Source organism: Nematolebias whitei, chromosome 13 (genome assembly GCF_014905685.2).
Source record: "Nematolebias whitei isolate Nwh7 chromosome 13, NemWhi1, whole genome shotgun sequence".
Taxonomy (NCBI): Eukaryota; Metazoa; Chordata; class Actinopteri; order Cyprinodontiformes; family Rivulidae; genus Nematolebias; species Nematolebias whitei.
In genome coordinates this window covers 24,242,670-24,254,841 of record NC_056510.1, presented here as the reverse complement: position 1 = coordinate 24,254,841, position 12,172 = coordinate 24,242,670, and the positions used below count along the sequence as shown (strand labels likewise).

General features: G+C 38.3%; 1 protein-coding gene across 3 annotated transcripts in view; it reads right to left on the bottom strand.

Annotated features, from left to right (window-relative positions):
- bcl9 (BCL9 transcription coactivator) overlaps positions 1–12,172 on the bottom strand; it is a 38,248-nt gene that overhangs the window by 9,871 nt on the left and 16,205 nt on the right. For all 3 annotated transcript variants that reach the window (XM_037687017.1, XM_037687018.1, XM_037687019.1), the window contains one exon: positions 1,618–2,068. In XM_037687017.1, coding sequence (XP_037542945.1) covers positions 1,618–1,904 — 287 coding nt within the window. In that variant the 5' untranslated portion in view covers positions 1,905–2,068. The remainder of the gene's footprint in view (positions 1–1,617; positions 2,069–12,172) is intronic.

The following is a 12,172-nucleotide window of genomic DNA, read 5'->3' as shown; positions in this document are numbered from 1 at the left end:
CTTTTTATTTAATTTAATTGGTACAAGCAGTGTTTAAATGTGATTTATAAATAAATCTAACACAAAGATAATAATTTAATGATTAAGCTTCAACTTTTAATTTGCTGGCAAAGTCTGAAGACACTGCAGGTATGGCAGGATGAATTGCATTTAAACAGGAATTAAAGTAATTTATTACATCTACTCAAATGTGTGTAATTAAGTATTTTATGTGTGTGTGTGTGTGTGTGTGTGTGTGTGTGTGTGTGTGTGTGTGTCTGTGTGTGTTTAATTGCTCTTTTAGCTACTTTTGCCTGAACCTAACAATGTAAGTGAAACAAGGCATTTCTTGATTTGCTGTAAATTATGCTATAAAACATATTTACTCTCTCATTCCAGAAAACAACAACAAACAACAACACTTCATGATGGACAGACATCATGGACACCACAGCAGCAGCTGTCTTCACTGAAACATCCTGAACATGATCGTCACTGACATGAGGCCTCTGTCGATGGTTGAAGATGAAAGCTTCACTACAATACACACTTTTAATCCAGGTTACAATAATCCACACTTTTAATCCAGGTTACACTCTTCCCCCAAGGACACATTTTACAAAGTAGCTACATATTTTGCAGGTATAAAGATACATTTGTATATATTTTTGTGTACATTTATTTTTTTAAGCTATGTGACTAACTTTTATTTTTTATTATTCAATATTTTACTAACAGTCAAATAGCAACCTGTTTTTTGTGTGAATTGCTATGTCAGTCAAATGTTCAATTTTGGAATAAAGGGGTGGAAATTAAAACGTTGTTGTTTTTTTTTGCCGATTCATCGATTCATCGAAAAAATAATTGTCAGATAAATCGATTATTAAATAATCGTTAGTTGCAGCCCTAATATGCATAACATTTTAACTTATATTAAATGAAAAGTGTTAAATGTTATTCATTAGCATTAGTCACCTGCGATGCTGTCTCACTTGTGGAGGCTTGTTCCAGGTTCCTAGCTGCAGTGTGGATCCTCTGCACTCTTGTGCATGAAGGACAGACTTTTTAAGTTCAAAGTTTTGTCTATCCATTGTGCAGTAAGACTAATCATGCTAACGGGGCTAACATGACGTCCAAATGTCTGTGGTAAAACTCAACCAAGTGCTATCGGATATTAGCTTCTCAATGACGTCAGAAATGACGGCTTGTAACTCGGGTAAGGCTACGTTGGAAAAATATATCCGACTGGGGACGATGTAGCGAGGCTCAACGTAGTCTAAAAATCTTCAGAATCTGACATCCTCAACAACGAAAAAAAACTTCTACACCGACGACATTTTGACTTCTTCCTCTCCGCCGTGATCAGATCAGGTAGGCGTGCGTGGCATCATCACGTTGTGCTGCCGCTGCAGGCATCCTTGTTACTGGGTTGTCATTCAAAAACAGCGTCTTTTATATCGGTGAGTAATTTTGATGGAATGGCCGATGTCCGATATTGAACTTTAACACCAATATCGGCCGATACGATACATGCCGATAATATCGTGCATTCCTAAATTTTAATTTTAAAAAGCGGTTTAAACCATTTGAATCTGTTTTAATTGAGCCATAGGTCAAGAGCATGAAAAGTCCTCTCACCTTTGTGTGTTGGTGGACGGGGAGTTCTTCAGTCTATTGGAGTGCATTGATGGGGCTCCCAGGACAACAGAACAGGGTGGAGTGATGAGCTGGTGAGGGCTGCCCGTGTGCGTGAGAGGTGCTTTCGAACGCACGTTCCTGGAGCTGGCAACAGGATTTCCAATGTTCGACAGGTTCCCCCGACCGTCCTTTGCCTCCTCCCTCTCCTTCTTCCCTCGCTCCTTCTTGCTGAAATGTGTCGCTGCTGTACCTGCCGCCGCTGGCCTCTCCTCCTGCACCTCCAACATTCTTTCTACGTCCTTGTCTGTGTGTGTGGCTGTATGTGTGTGTGTGTGTGTGTGTGTGTAAGTGAAAGTGTGTAAATAAAAAAACAACAGTCCAAAAGGCTTCCCTTGTTCTTTGTGTATTTATGAAATTCCCCCAAGGGGGCTTTCAACGGCCCTTGGGCACACTGTTGAGAGAGAGAGAAAGAGAGAAAAAAGTTAAGAGACTAGAAAAGGAGGCCACAACTTACTTGAAGTGTAAAAGACTGATCCTAAATTATTTTAGGATCACTCCTCTGGTGTATAACTGAGGTGGAAACCTTCTTTCACTCGATTATGGCAATGGTTTGATTTTTTTTGAGGCACTAGGAAGGATTCTCACAGGTGTTCTTAAAAATCAACTCGCATTAATAAAAACTAAAGGTATTAATAGGTTTATATAGTCAGTCAGTTGAACAGACTCAGTATAATTGTATTGCACCACCTTTGCAGCTCCAACAGTGCTCAAAAAGCTGCATTACAAATGATTTCACATGGAGTTTGTGCTGCCACATGATTTCTATTGACAGTGTTCAATTGTTTATTTTGGCCAGTGGACCCGTTTCAACAACTGTTAATAAAAACTGAAGCAATTTTACATTTTTAAGAAAATGTTCTTTGCAAAACAAAAACTAGGCAAACTTGGCAACTTCCAACAACCAATATTAAAAACCTACGCTAAGTCAGCTTTGGCAACATAAACAATTACACATTTAAAAAAAAATAATTCAATTACCGGTAAAATAATCCAAAGAAGGGAGTTTATTAAAGCAATGCAACAATTTATACTCTTCTGTTCTTTTTGGAGAAATAGTCTTACTTGGAGTGTGCTTATCATTTTGTTGTACTATTTTTCATAAAATGCTGAATCAAATTTAAAGTTTTAGTCCTACAGAAGTGTGCTTCATTACAGCGCAGTCCTGCAGTGTGTGGTGGAAAAGACTATGTATATGCAACAGAAGATCTGTGTAAGAATTGAAAACCTAGATCTTATGAGGAACTAATTTCTACTTTTAATTCTTCGGGCAAACAACATTTAGCAGATTATAAATAAATACGCATCCTCAAATCACTGAGAAGAGAATCGCAGCTTAGACTTTCAGATTATGGCGCGAGAATGCAATGTAATGGTTTTTACTGGTGTTATTTTGGAAATAGTGAGTCTTCTAAAGCAAAAATGTCATTACAAGAAAAAAACATCTCTAAAGTAACAAAAATGATTGATTAAGTCACAACGCAGAAAATATCTATAAAAATAAAACTAAGCAAAGTTCAACATTGTTAGATTAAGTGCAGGTATTATCAAGTCCAACACCACTTAATCACAGAAACAGGACGAAAGATAATTCATACTATATTTATAATTGTAAGGTATATAAAAATGATTTAAAAAATGTCCATGAAGACCAGAGTTTATACCAGAGCACAGAAATTTAGAGTTCCTTGTCAAAAAGATGACTATTATGATGATTTTTAATGACTTTTTTTTTATATTAAAATCACAAGTGACCTAAAAAACAAGAATCAAACAGTAGATACTGAAAGAGCTGAGCATCATGTGGAGTTGAAAAGCTGGCGCTGTGATCCAATCCAACCACAGAATGCAGGGTGAAAACCACAATCCTGTTCACGAGAGCTTTCGGATTACAATATCATCCTGCAAATATTTGGGAGCTCGTCCAAAAACAGTCAACGCTGTAACTGGCTCCAGAGGTCCCCTGGAGAGAGGGAAACGGACTGGAGAGTTGGAGAGGAGGCAGACAGACACAGCAACTCCTGCTTGGACAGCAACAAACGCCTCGCACTGGTCTACAGGAGGAGTGATTTACAACAGCCAGGGCCATGGATCACTACTGCACACAAACAGAAGCTGGCTTCACTGCAGGAACACAGGAGACTCGTGTTTCCAAATTAAACTGATTAGACTAACCTTTAACAAGACACTGTGTGACACAAGAGTCAATGCTTTTCTTAGACTTGTAGGCTTGCTGTTAAAGAGATTTACATTAAAGTTTTTCAATGTAAGATGCTGGTGAAGATTGTCAGTCATCCAGGACATGGTAAATCCAAACAAGATTAAAACAACTGGACTTCTGTTCTGTAGCTGAAGACGGTTTCGCTTCTCATCTGAGGAGCTTTCTCAATTCAAAGAAACGAGTGTGGGATTCAAGTTATAAAGATGAGGTGTTCTGTAAGCTTGCATAATGCAGACTGTCACATGCAGATTGCCCTCTCACTAAGTTCTCACAATAGATGATCGTTAGGGTCTTTGTTAGTCTGGCTCACAGAGGGGTCACTCTGGTCACATGGTTGAAATTCCTGGTAGGTGTGAAAATGACTGGGTATATGTCCTAAAGATGCATTACAGGTTTTTGAAAATTGAAAACGGAGACCTCCTCCTGTTTAAAGATGGTTTCTCTCTATTTACATAAACAGCTTCCTTCACCCCCCTCTCAAACCATCTGTCTTCTCAGTCCAAAATGTGAACATTCTGGTCCTCAAAAGAGTGTCCCTTATCCAACAAAGTCCATGCTCAATAATCCAGGTATACAATCCAACAGTTTTCAGCCAAGTCATCTGGACGGTTTCCTTTTTTGTGCAGAAACGTTTCACCTTCCATCCAGAAGGCTTCATAAGCCAAGGAAACACAGGGTGCCAAAGAGACCATCTTAGCACCAACATAACTGGTTTGTTCCACTTTGGAGTAAGCTGTTGGGGGAATAATCAGTTTTGTGTTGTGTGTTTCCTTGACTGATGAAGCCTTCTGGATGGAAGGTGAAACATTTCAGCACACACACACACAAAAAAAAAGAAACTGTCCAGATGACCTGACTGAAAATTGTTGGGAGTGTTCCTTATCCTTGAGGTGTAGATGACCCTCTGAGTCTTGTCCTGAGGAGCTGGCTCTCCTGTGCTGAGCGGTCTGTGAATGCAATTCTATGCAATAGTTTACAAAGTCAAATTATATTTATACATACTAATACAGATTTCAGCCACAATTTTAAACATCTCATCGCCTCAAGGGTCATGCTGGAGATTTTGAGTAAATTACAGTCCTGATATGAGGGGGTTTAGTTCAAATTAAAGTCAAAATAACAACCAAATATCAGCATCCAGTGACTTCTCTAGAGTTTAGATCCAAATGTGCAAAAGCTGTAAAATAATACTAAAATAATGAGAAAAGCAACACAGCTGATGTTATTACTCTGGACTTTTTAATTGCAACTAAGATCAGATGAAATGAACAGCTATTCTGACCCAAAACTTCATCGATATGCAGTTTTATCATTGCCAGAGAGGAGAAAAACTTTGCCTATAAACCTGACTTATATCCAGACACATCTGGAAACACGTGACTTGTATTACAATCTGAATGTGATCTAATTTCAATGATCAATCTGATACTGATGTCTAAACTTTCCAACACAGACTAAGCCAAAGACGGGTTAGTTGTCACACAATTAGGGCGAAGATCACCGTTTCACTCAACTGTTTCATTTAATGTGTACAAAAACTTGCTCATTCTTGTGTGACTGTGAGTTGTAGGTACTAGACAAAAATAAAGATGTACTCCGGTTACGGTAAAAAAAAACAAAAAAAAATTAAAATGCTTTTCTGTGGGATACCCAAAGTTTAGTGCTGGACTGTCAAGAGCTCTGTTAAAAACAGTAAAGAAATATTAAAAGAAACAGTCTTTCGGGATGTTTATCAGTGGATTATCAGGCTTAAAGTTGTGCCGCCTTAAAGTTGTACTTTCTATTTTGATTTCTTTTAGCCCGCCCACTTTGATTACTCCTTTCAGAAAATGCAATTTATCTGTAAATAACAAAATAAACAATAAGTCACATAGGCAAAAACCTATTTGTGTGTTCGTGTATGCAGGGCTGTGGAGAAAACAGCTGTATAGCATTTCCAAACCAGGTGTTTTCTTTCTTCTTCAAGTAAATGTTGTGTTTTTAAAGGTTTGTGAAACAGACAAAAATTGTGGTGAGGTGAACAATATTCTGACAGCAAATTGGAGAAAAGAAAAGAGGGGACTACAAAAAATGAAATGTTCATAAATGGATCAAAAATGTAAAAAAGGCAAATAATTACGACTCAGGGTTTAGTTGTATTAGCAGTTTGGATCCAGGGATCAAAACAGTTCATCGGATAAATCCTTGTTCTGCTATATCTAAAATGTGATTCTGATTATAGATTATGACCCTACTTCCAAAGAATGTTTATGTAATCTTTTGGACAAACTGCACATCCTAAAATGTGAGTCTTTAGTTGCACAAAAACATTACAATTCTGTATTACATGAACAGAACAGCCTTGTAGGCATTGCTTTGGGTAAAATACAAATACATAATTTGCCATTTCTCAAAATTTTCTGTAAAAAATGAGGCTGATAAATGGTTAAGTACTGTTCAGTGACATTTAGCAGTTTTTTCCTATACTGTACTCCTAAGAAAGTAGATAAATTACCTGATACTCAGAAGAACAGAGGTGTTTCCTCGGCGTTCATATTTGATACTTTGAAAACAGATGGGGGAAGGTTTGATTTAAAAAAAACTGTGGGCTTGAAGGAAAAAAAAAAGTTCTCAAAGTCTCCTCAACATAATTTTTTAGCATTTTTCTCCTATGTAGTCATATCCTGTACATTATGGCATTGTGTAGCCATGACTTAAAGTCAAACGTTTAAAAACTATTAAAGACACTTTTTTTGTGACAAGAAGCCGCAAATGCTCATATTTATTTTTATTCTGTCTGAAAGTCGTAGGGGAGCGATGCTACTTCAAACATGCGCATTGCTTAAAGCTTTAAGAACTTATTTACTCGTGTCCACAGCTCGGTGCCTGTATTAGTCTGGGGGGATTCACCCTATGCAAAAAAAAAAAGTTAAGTCAGGTCGTCTGGGCAGATTATGCTAGATAGAAACGTTTCGTCTTTCATCCGAAAGACTTCCTCAGTCTGAGGCCTGCCACAAACTTAGTCATATAAATAGCACCTTTTCAAAGTGGCTCAAACCAGTCTACTGGGGGCTTCCAGAAACTGGCTTCACATGTAAAAGGAGGACCATCAGTCTAACAATCGATCTTTAGTGCCCTGATGGCTGCTTGCTATTCACAGACACAGTCTGAGGACAACCTGGCGGCAATTTCCATTTGAATCTTTTTCCTGCTGTCTAATCGTTGCTGTTCTTTTTATTTATTTATTTTTGCAGCTATTGCAAATATGCTTAAATTCATGAGGTCAAGAATCCAACTGTAAATACAAAAAAGTATCCCCTGAAAACATTTTATTTGAAAAAATTAGGGCTGGGCCATATCATATTGTTCACGATAATACCGGTAAAAAAAAATTGCCCGGGAAAATAAATGATATGCTAATTTCATGACGTCAGTGTTTCCCTTACTATTATACAAGCGGGGTGCCCAGCCACGTTAACAGAACCGAGCGCCAAACCACCAAACCGAACCGTGCACCCCCCACCACCCCACCGGTACAAGCGTAACACTAAGCTAGCCGTGCACAACACTAGCTAGCTCAAAAGCTAAAGGCATCACTCACGCTGCCTCTTCCCTCACGCTGAACCCCCCTCCCCCCCGCTCTGGGTTGCCGGTACAAACGCAGCTCGGCTGTGTGTCTTGAGTTCCACAGTCCATGGACCAAGAAAAGAGTCAGGTGATCAGAGAAATTAATCATTCCTGCAGGAACAGATGAAACACCACAAGCTTCAGGGGCAGCTGAAGACACCATGTCACAAGTTTTGGAAGTTATAACTCATTTAAAGGCAACATATATTTTGTTGTACGTTACATTTATGCTCAACAGATCTTAAGGTTTCATTTTATTTAATTTTTTTGGGAAACTGCGCCTGCACTTTAGTTTTTGCGGTGGATTTTGTTGATCTATATTTTGTGCAGACTTTTTCAATCTAAATAACAGAAGGACCTTTTTTTATTTTTATACGTTGAGACTGAATACTTTACTACAAGGAATTGTAGTAAAATTAACCCGTTGTTTTTTTTTTATTTTTAGTTTTTATATAATACTGCAAAGCAACATGTTAAATTAATTTGGTCAAATAACGATGATTTCGGTTTTTGGGGGGGGTTTGTCACAAAATTTATCATTATCGTCAGAATTCTCTGAAATATCACAATATTATATTTGAGCCATATCGCCCACCCCTAGAAAAAATAATAATGTAGACTAATCAAGGGGCCAGCCTCCAGCAGACTAACAATGTATGTCCTCGAGGGTTTTCACTGAAGCTCTGATGCCAATCTGACACAAATCAAATGACGCAAAAATGTAAAAAGACAAACGGCATAAACTGTCAATCACCTGTTCTCTATAACCCAACACCAGTTGGAGAGCTTGCCGACACGAATGCCAAAGAATGCACTGACACACATCAGATGTGCACAATACAAACACAAAAACATGCACCGTACAAGTAATCTGAGCATCTGCCACCCCACCCCCCACACCCCCACGTCTAAAAGCATAAAGTAAATTCTTACAGTGACCATTAGAAGTTGAAGCTTAATCTAATTAACTGGAAACGAGACAAGGAGGTTCTAAAAAAAAATACATTTGAAAAAAGGGGAGTTTCACACAAAAATGTGTAGAGAACAGTTCAATGTGAATTTGATTCTTTTGGTGGCGGTAAAAATATGCAATTTATGTCAGGCTTATGTAGCAATCACTGTAGAGAATGGGCTCTTTTGAGCTACGTCACTGATTCACCTCTGAGGGGACGTAGAGGGCTCAGTACTATTGTAGTGGTCCAGAGTACAGTCCACCGTCAAGGTGAATGATCAACAAGAAAGGAACCCTGACCATGCCACCACCACTGACTTTAAAGCAACAATACCGGTTTTTTTTTAATGGAGAAAAACACACAAACCACCTCCTCCCTCTCAGATCATCTCAGCCCTGCTGTAGGCTGTAAAGACCCTGCTGATGTTTGAGCCTTATTTATGCAAATCCCATTTTGCAGTTCAGTCACAATAGTGTTGAACTCTCTTTCTTGCTCCTTTACCCGCTCTCCGTCTGCTCGGCCTCCATCTCAAGAACTGCTTTAGCTCATTATTTGTTCAGAGCAATATCAGAAGCATTATGTCCGCCTCTCCTCATAGTTTTCTGCAAGAATACACTAAATGTGCAACCATCAGCAATGAACCGTGTATTGTGAAGACGCAACAGCCAACTCTCAGGAGCAGAGACAAACACTCCATCACACAAGATTACAACATTCACAAGTCATTACAAGAGCATGTCTCCAAAGAGGTTCGCACAAAAATATATAATAAATGTATTTTGAATCTCACTAAAATGCATGTTACAAAATATGCCTCAAATTCTGTCACGAGAATGCAATTAAACCTGTAGGAATCTACAAATACTGTATTATAAGAAATGAAACTGTAAATAATAATAATAATAAAAAAACTATTAACACTAACAAAAACCATTACGTAAGTTATTAGACACCAACTTTGCAACTCAGAATCTTAATTTTGTTTTCACTATTTAAAAAAATATATTTGTCTAGACGAGATGCAGTAGTTTCACCAAAAAAGGTGAAATACTCACATAAAAATAAAAATATAAAAACATTCAGAACATAACTGAAGATTCTTCCAAAACAACTGTAGCTCATTTGTCATTGCTCTCCATTTTCTCTAAAAAATGAACTTCTTCAGCACACTAGAAACTTTTACTGGCAGTGAGACCAAAACAAAGATAGTCAGAAGTAGAAAACTCTGAATAGGTCCAATATTGTGATTTCTAGCACCTGCTCAATACACAAAAAGTGAGCAAGTGGTGTAGAAGTTGTAATACAATCAAATCAGATACACTAATAACAGAGTAGTTTTTAGCTCTTCGGTTTGAAAAAAAAAAGGTAAATATATATTTATAAAGAATCTCATGAAGTCATCACTGCTTATAATTGTAGGGATACATGAATCAACAGAGATAGGATTTTTCATTAGACTAGCTATGGTACTGAAAAGAAACCTGGGGTTATTTTTATTTATCTATTAAAGATAAATAATATAAATTTCTAGCTTTACGGAGTGCTTTTATGTATGTTAGCAGGCTGTCTCTCCAGGATAAGTAAGGTTCCTCAACATTAGTGGAGCGCCATTTTCTTTCTAGCTTTCTCGATACCCGTTTTAAAGTACGTAACCCAGAAATGAAACAAGGAGCTAATTTCCTTTGATTGATTACCTTCTTTTTCAGCGGAGCAGCTTTATTGAGTGAAGTTTGCAAAGTAGTTGTAAAATTATCAACTAGATGATGTATTACTCTGCAAGACAGAGGAAAATGATCAAAGAGAATCTTTAAATTTGGCTACAGCGTTTTCTGATAAGCACCTGCTAAGGTGAAATTTACTCTCCTGTGTAGTCTTTTAATGTAAACTCAAAGGTAATTAAAAAATGATCAGACACAACAGGACTTTGAGGAGATATTACTAAGTTATTAATCTCGATGCCATAGGTCAGAACCAGGTCAAGGGTGTGATGATGAGAGTGATTGGGTGTACGGACGTTTTGGGCAAAACCAATTGACTATTAAGTTTTTAAAGGCTATGCTTGAGCTATCACTTTCAACATCTACATGAATATTGAAATCACCCATTATTATGACTTTATCAGTATTTAGTAGTAAGGGGGAGTGGTGGCGCAGAGGTCAGAGAAGGTGGGCCTGTGATCAGAAGATCATCGGTTAAAGCCCTGGTACCGACAACATCAAAAATGTGGGTGGGGTAGGTGAAGCACCCAAAACTGCCCCCACCCTCATTCGTCCCACTCTGGGACCTTGAGCAAGGCCTTTAACCCCCATCATCCGCTCCTCCGGGTGTCCTAGATAGCAGCTTTCTGCTCCACACAGAGAGCTGTGGTAGCTCGATGGTCTGTGGTTGCGTCAGGAAGGGCATCCGGAGTAAAAATAACTGCCAAGTCTTCGTGCGACTTAGTTTGCTGTGGCGGCCCCTAATGTAGGGAGCAGCCAAAAGACGAAGAAGAAAAAAAAAAACAGTATTTAGTAGTAAGTCAGTTAAGAATTCGGAGAATTCAGACAAGAACTGAGCATAGGAACCTGGTGGACGATATATAACAATGAGCGAGAGTGGCTGTTCCGATTTCCATTTAGGATGGGATAGACTTAGAGACATTGACTCAAAAGTATTATAACTACTAATTGGTTTAGTATTAATTAATGGTCCCGACTGAAAAACAGAAGCTACACCTCCAACTCGACCAGCTGTTCTAGGAAAATGAAAATTTAAATAATTAGGTGAAGTGGATTCATCTAACTTTTTTGCATGTGGATGAGAGAACCAAATGCAAATCTGGGAGAGAATAAAAAACAAGGTTTTGAGTACCCACATAAATCTGATTATAAAATCCATCCATTCCCTAGTTTTTCTGCTTGGGTCATGGGGAGTTGGTACCTATCTCCAGCATGTGTGTATCTAAGCAAGTGTTTTTGTAGTTGATCTGTGGGACAGTGGCTTCATAGATATTGACAGTTGGGTTTTTCTTGCAGTATAAAATGTCCTTGCAGAAAAAAACGTATCTCTTTGCTACAGAGTGCCGATTTCTTAACTTCTCACAAAGTATAAATCCAGCTGTAACATAACCATCTTACTGCTTGTCATCCTGCAAAGCTCTCAACAACCTAGCTCCATCTTACATTCGAGATCTTATTGCTCCATATTCCCTAACAGAGCACTTCGCTCTCAGACTGCAGGCTTACATGCGGTTCCTAGTTTCTAAAAGCAGAATGGGAGGAAGATCTTTCAGTTATCAGACTCCTCTCTTGTGGAACCAACTTCCAGTTTTTGTCCATAAGGCTGATACAATGTCCCATTTTAAGACTGGGCTTAAGACTTTCCTTTTTGATAAATCCTATAGTTAGGGTTGACTTGTTATGCTGCCATAGGCTTAGACTACTAGAGGATTTGCTTAAATGAATTGTTACAATTGAATAGTTCTCATTTGATACTATTTCTATCTTAACATGTGATTCTGGACCCTGCCATTGTGTATCTGTTCCTCCTTCCTGCTCCTCTTAAACCCAGCCTGTCGAAACAGATGGCCGCTTGTCCTGAGTCTGGTTCTGCTAAAGGTTTCTTCCTCATGAGGGAGTTTTTCCTTTCCACTGTTGCCTTCGTGCTCGCTCAAGATGAAAGTTCTGCGATGGAGTTAAATTCAAAGCAGTCTGCTCCTCAGATAAATAGTGTTAACATT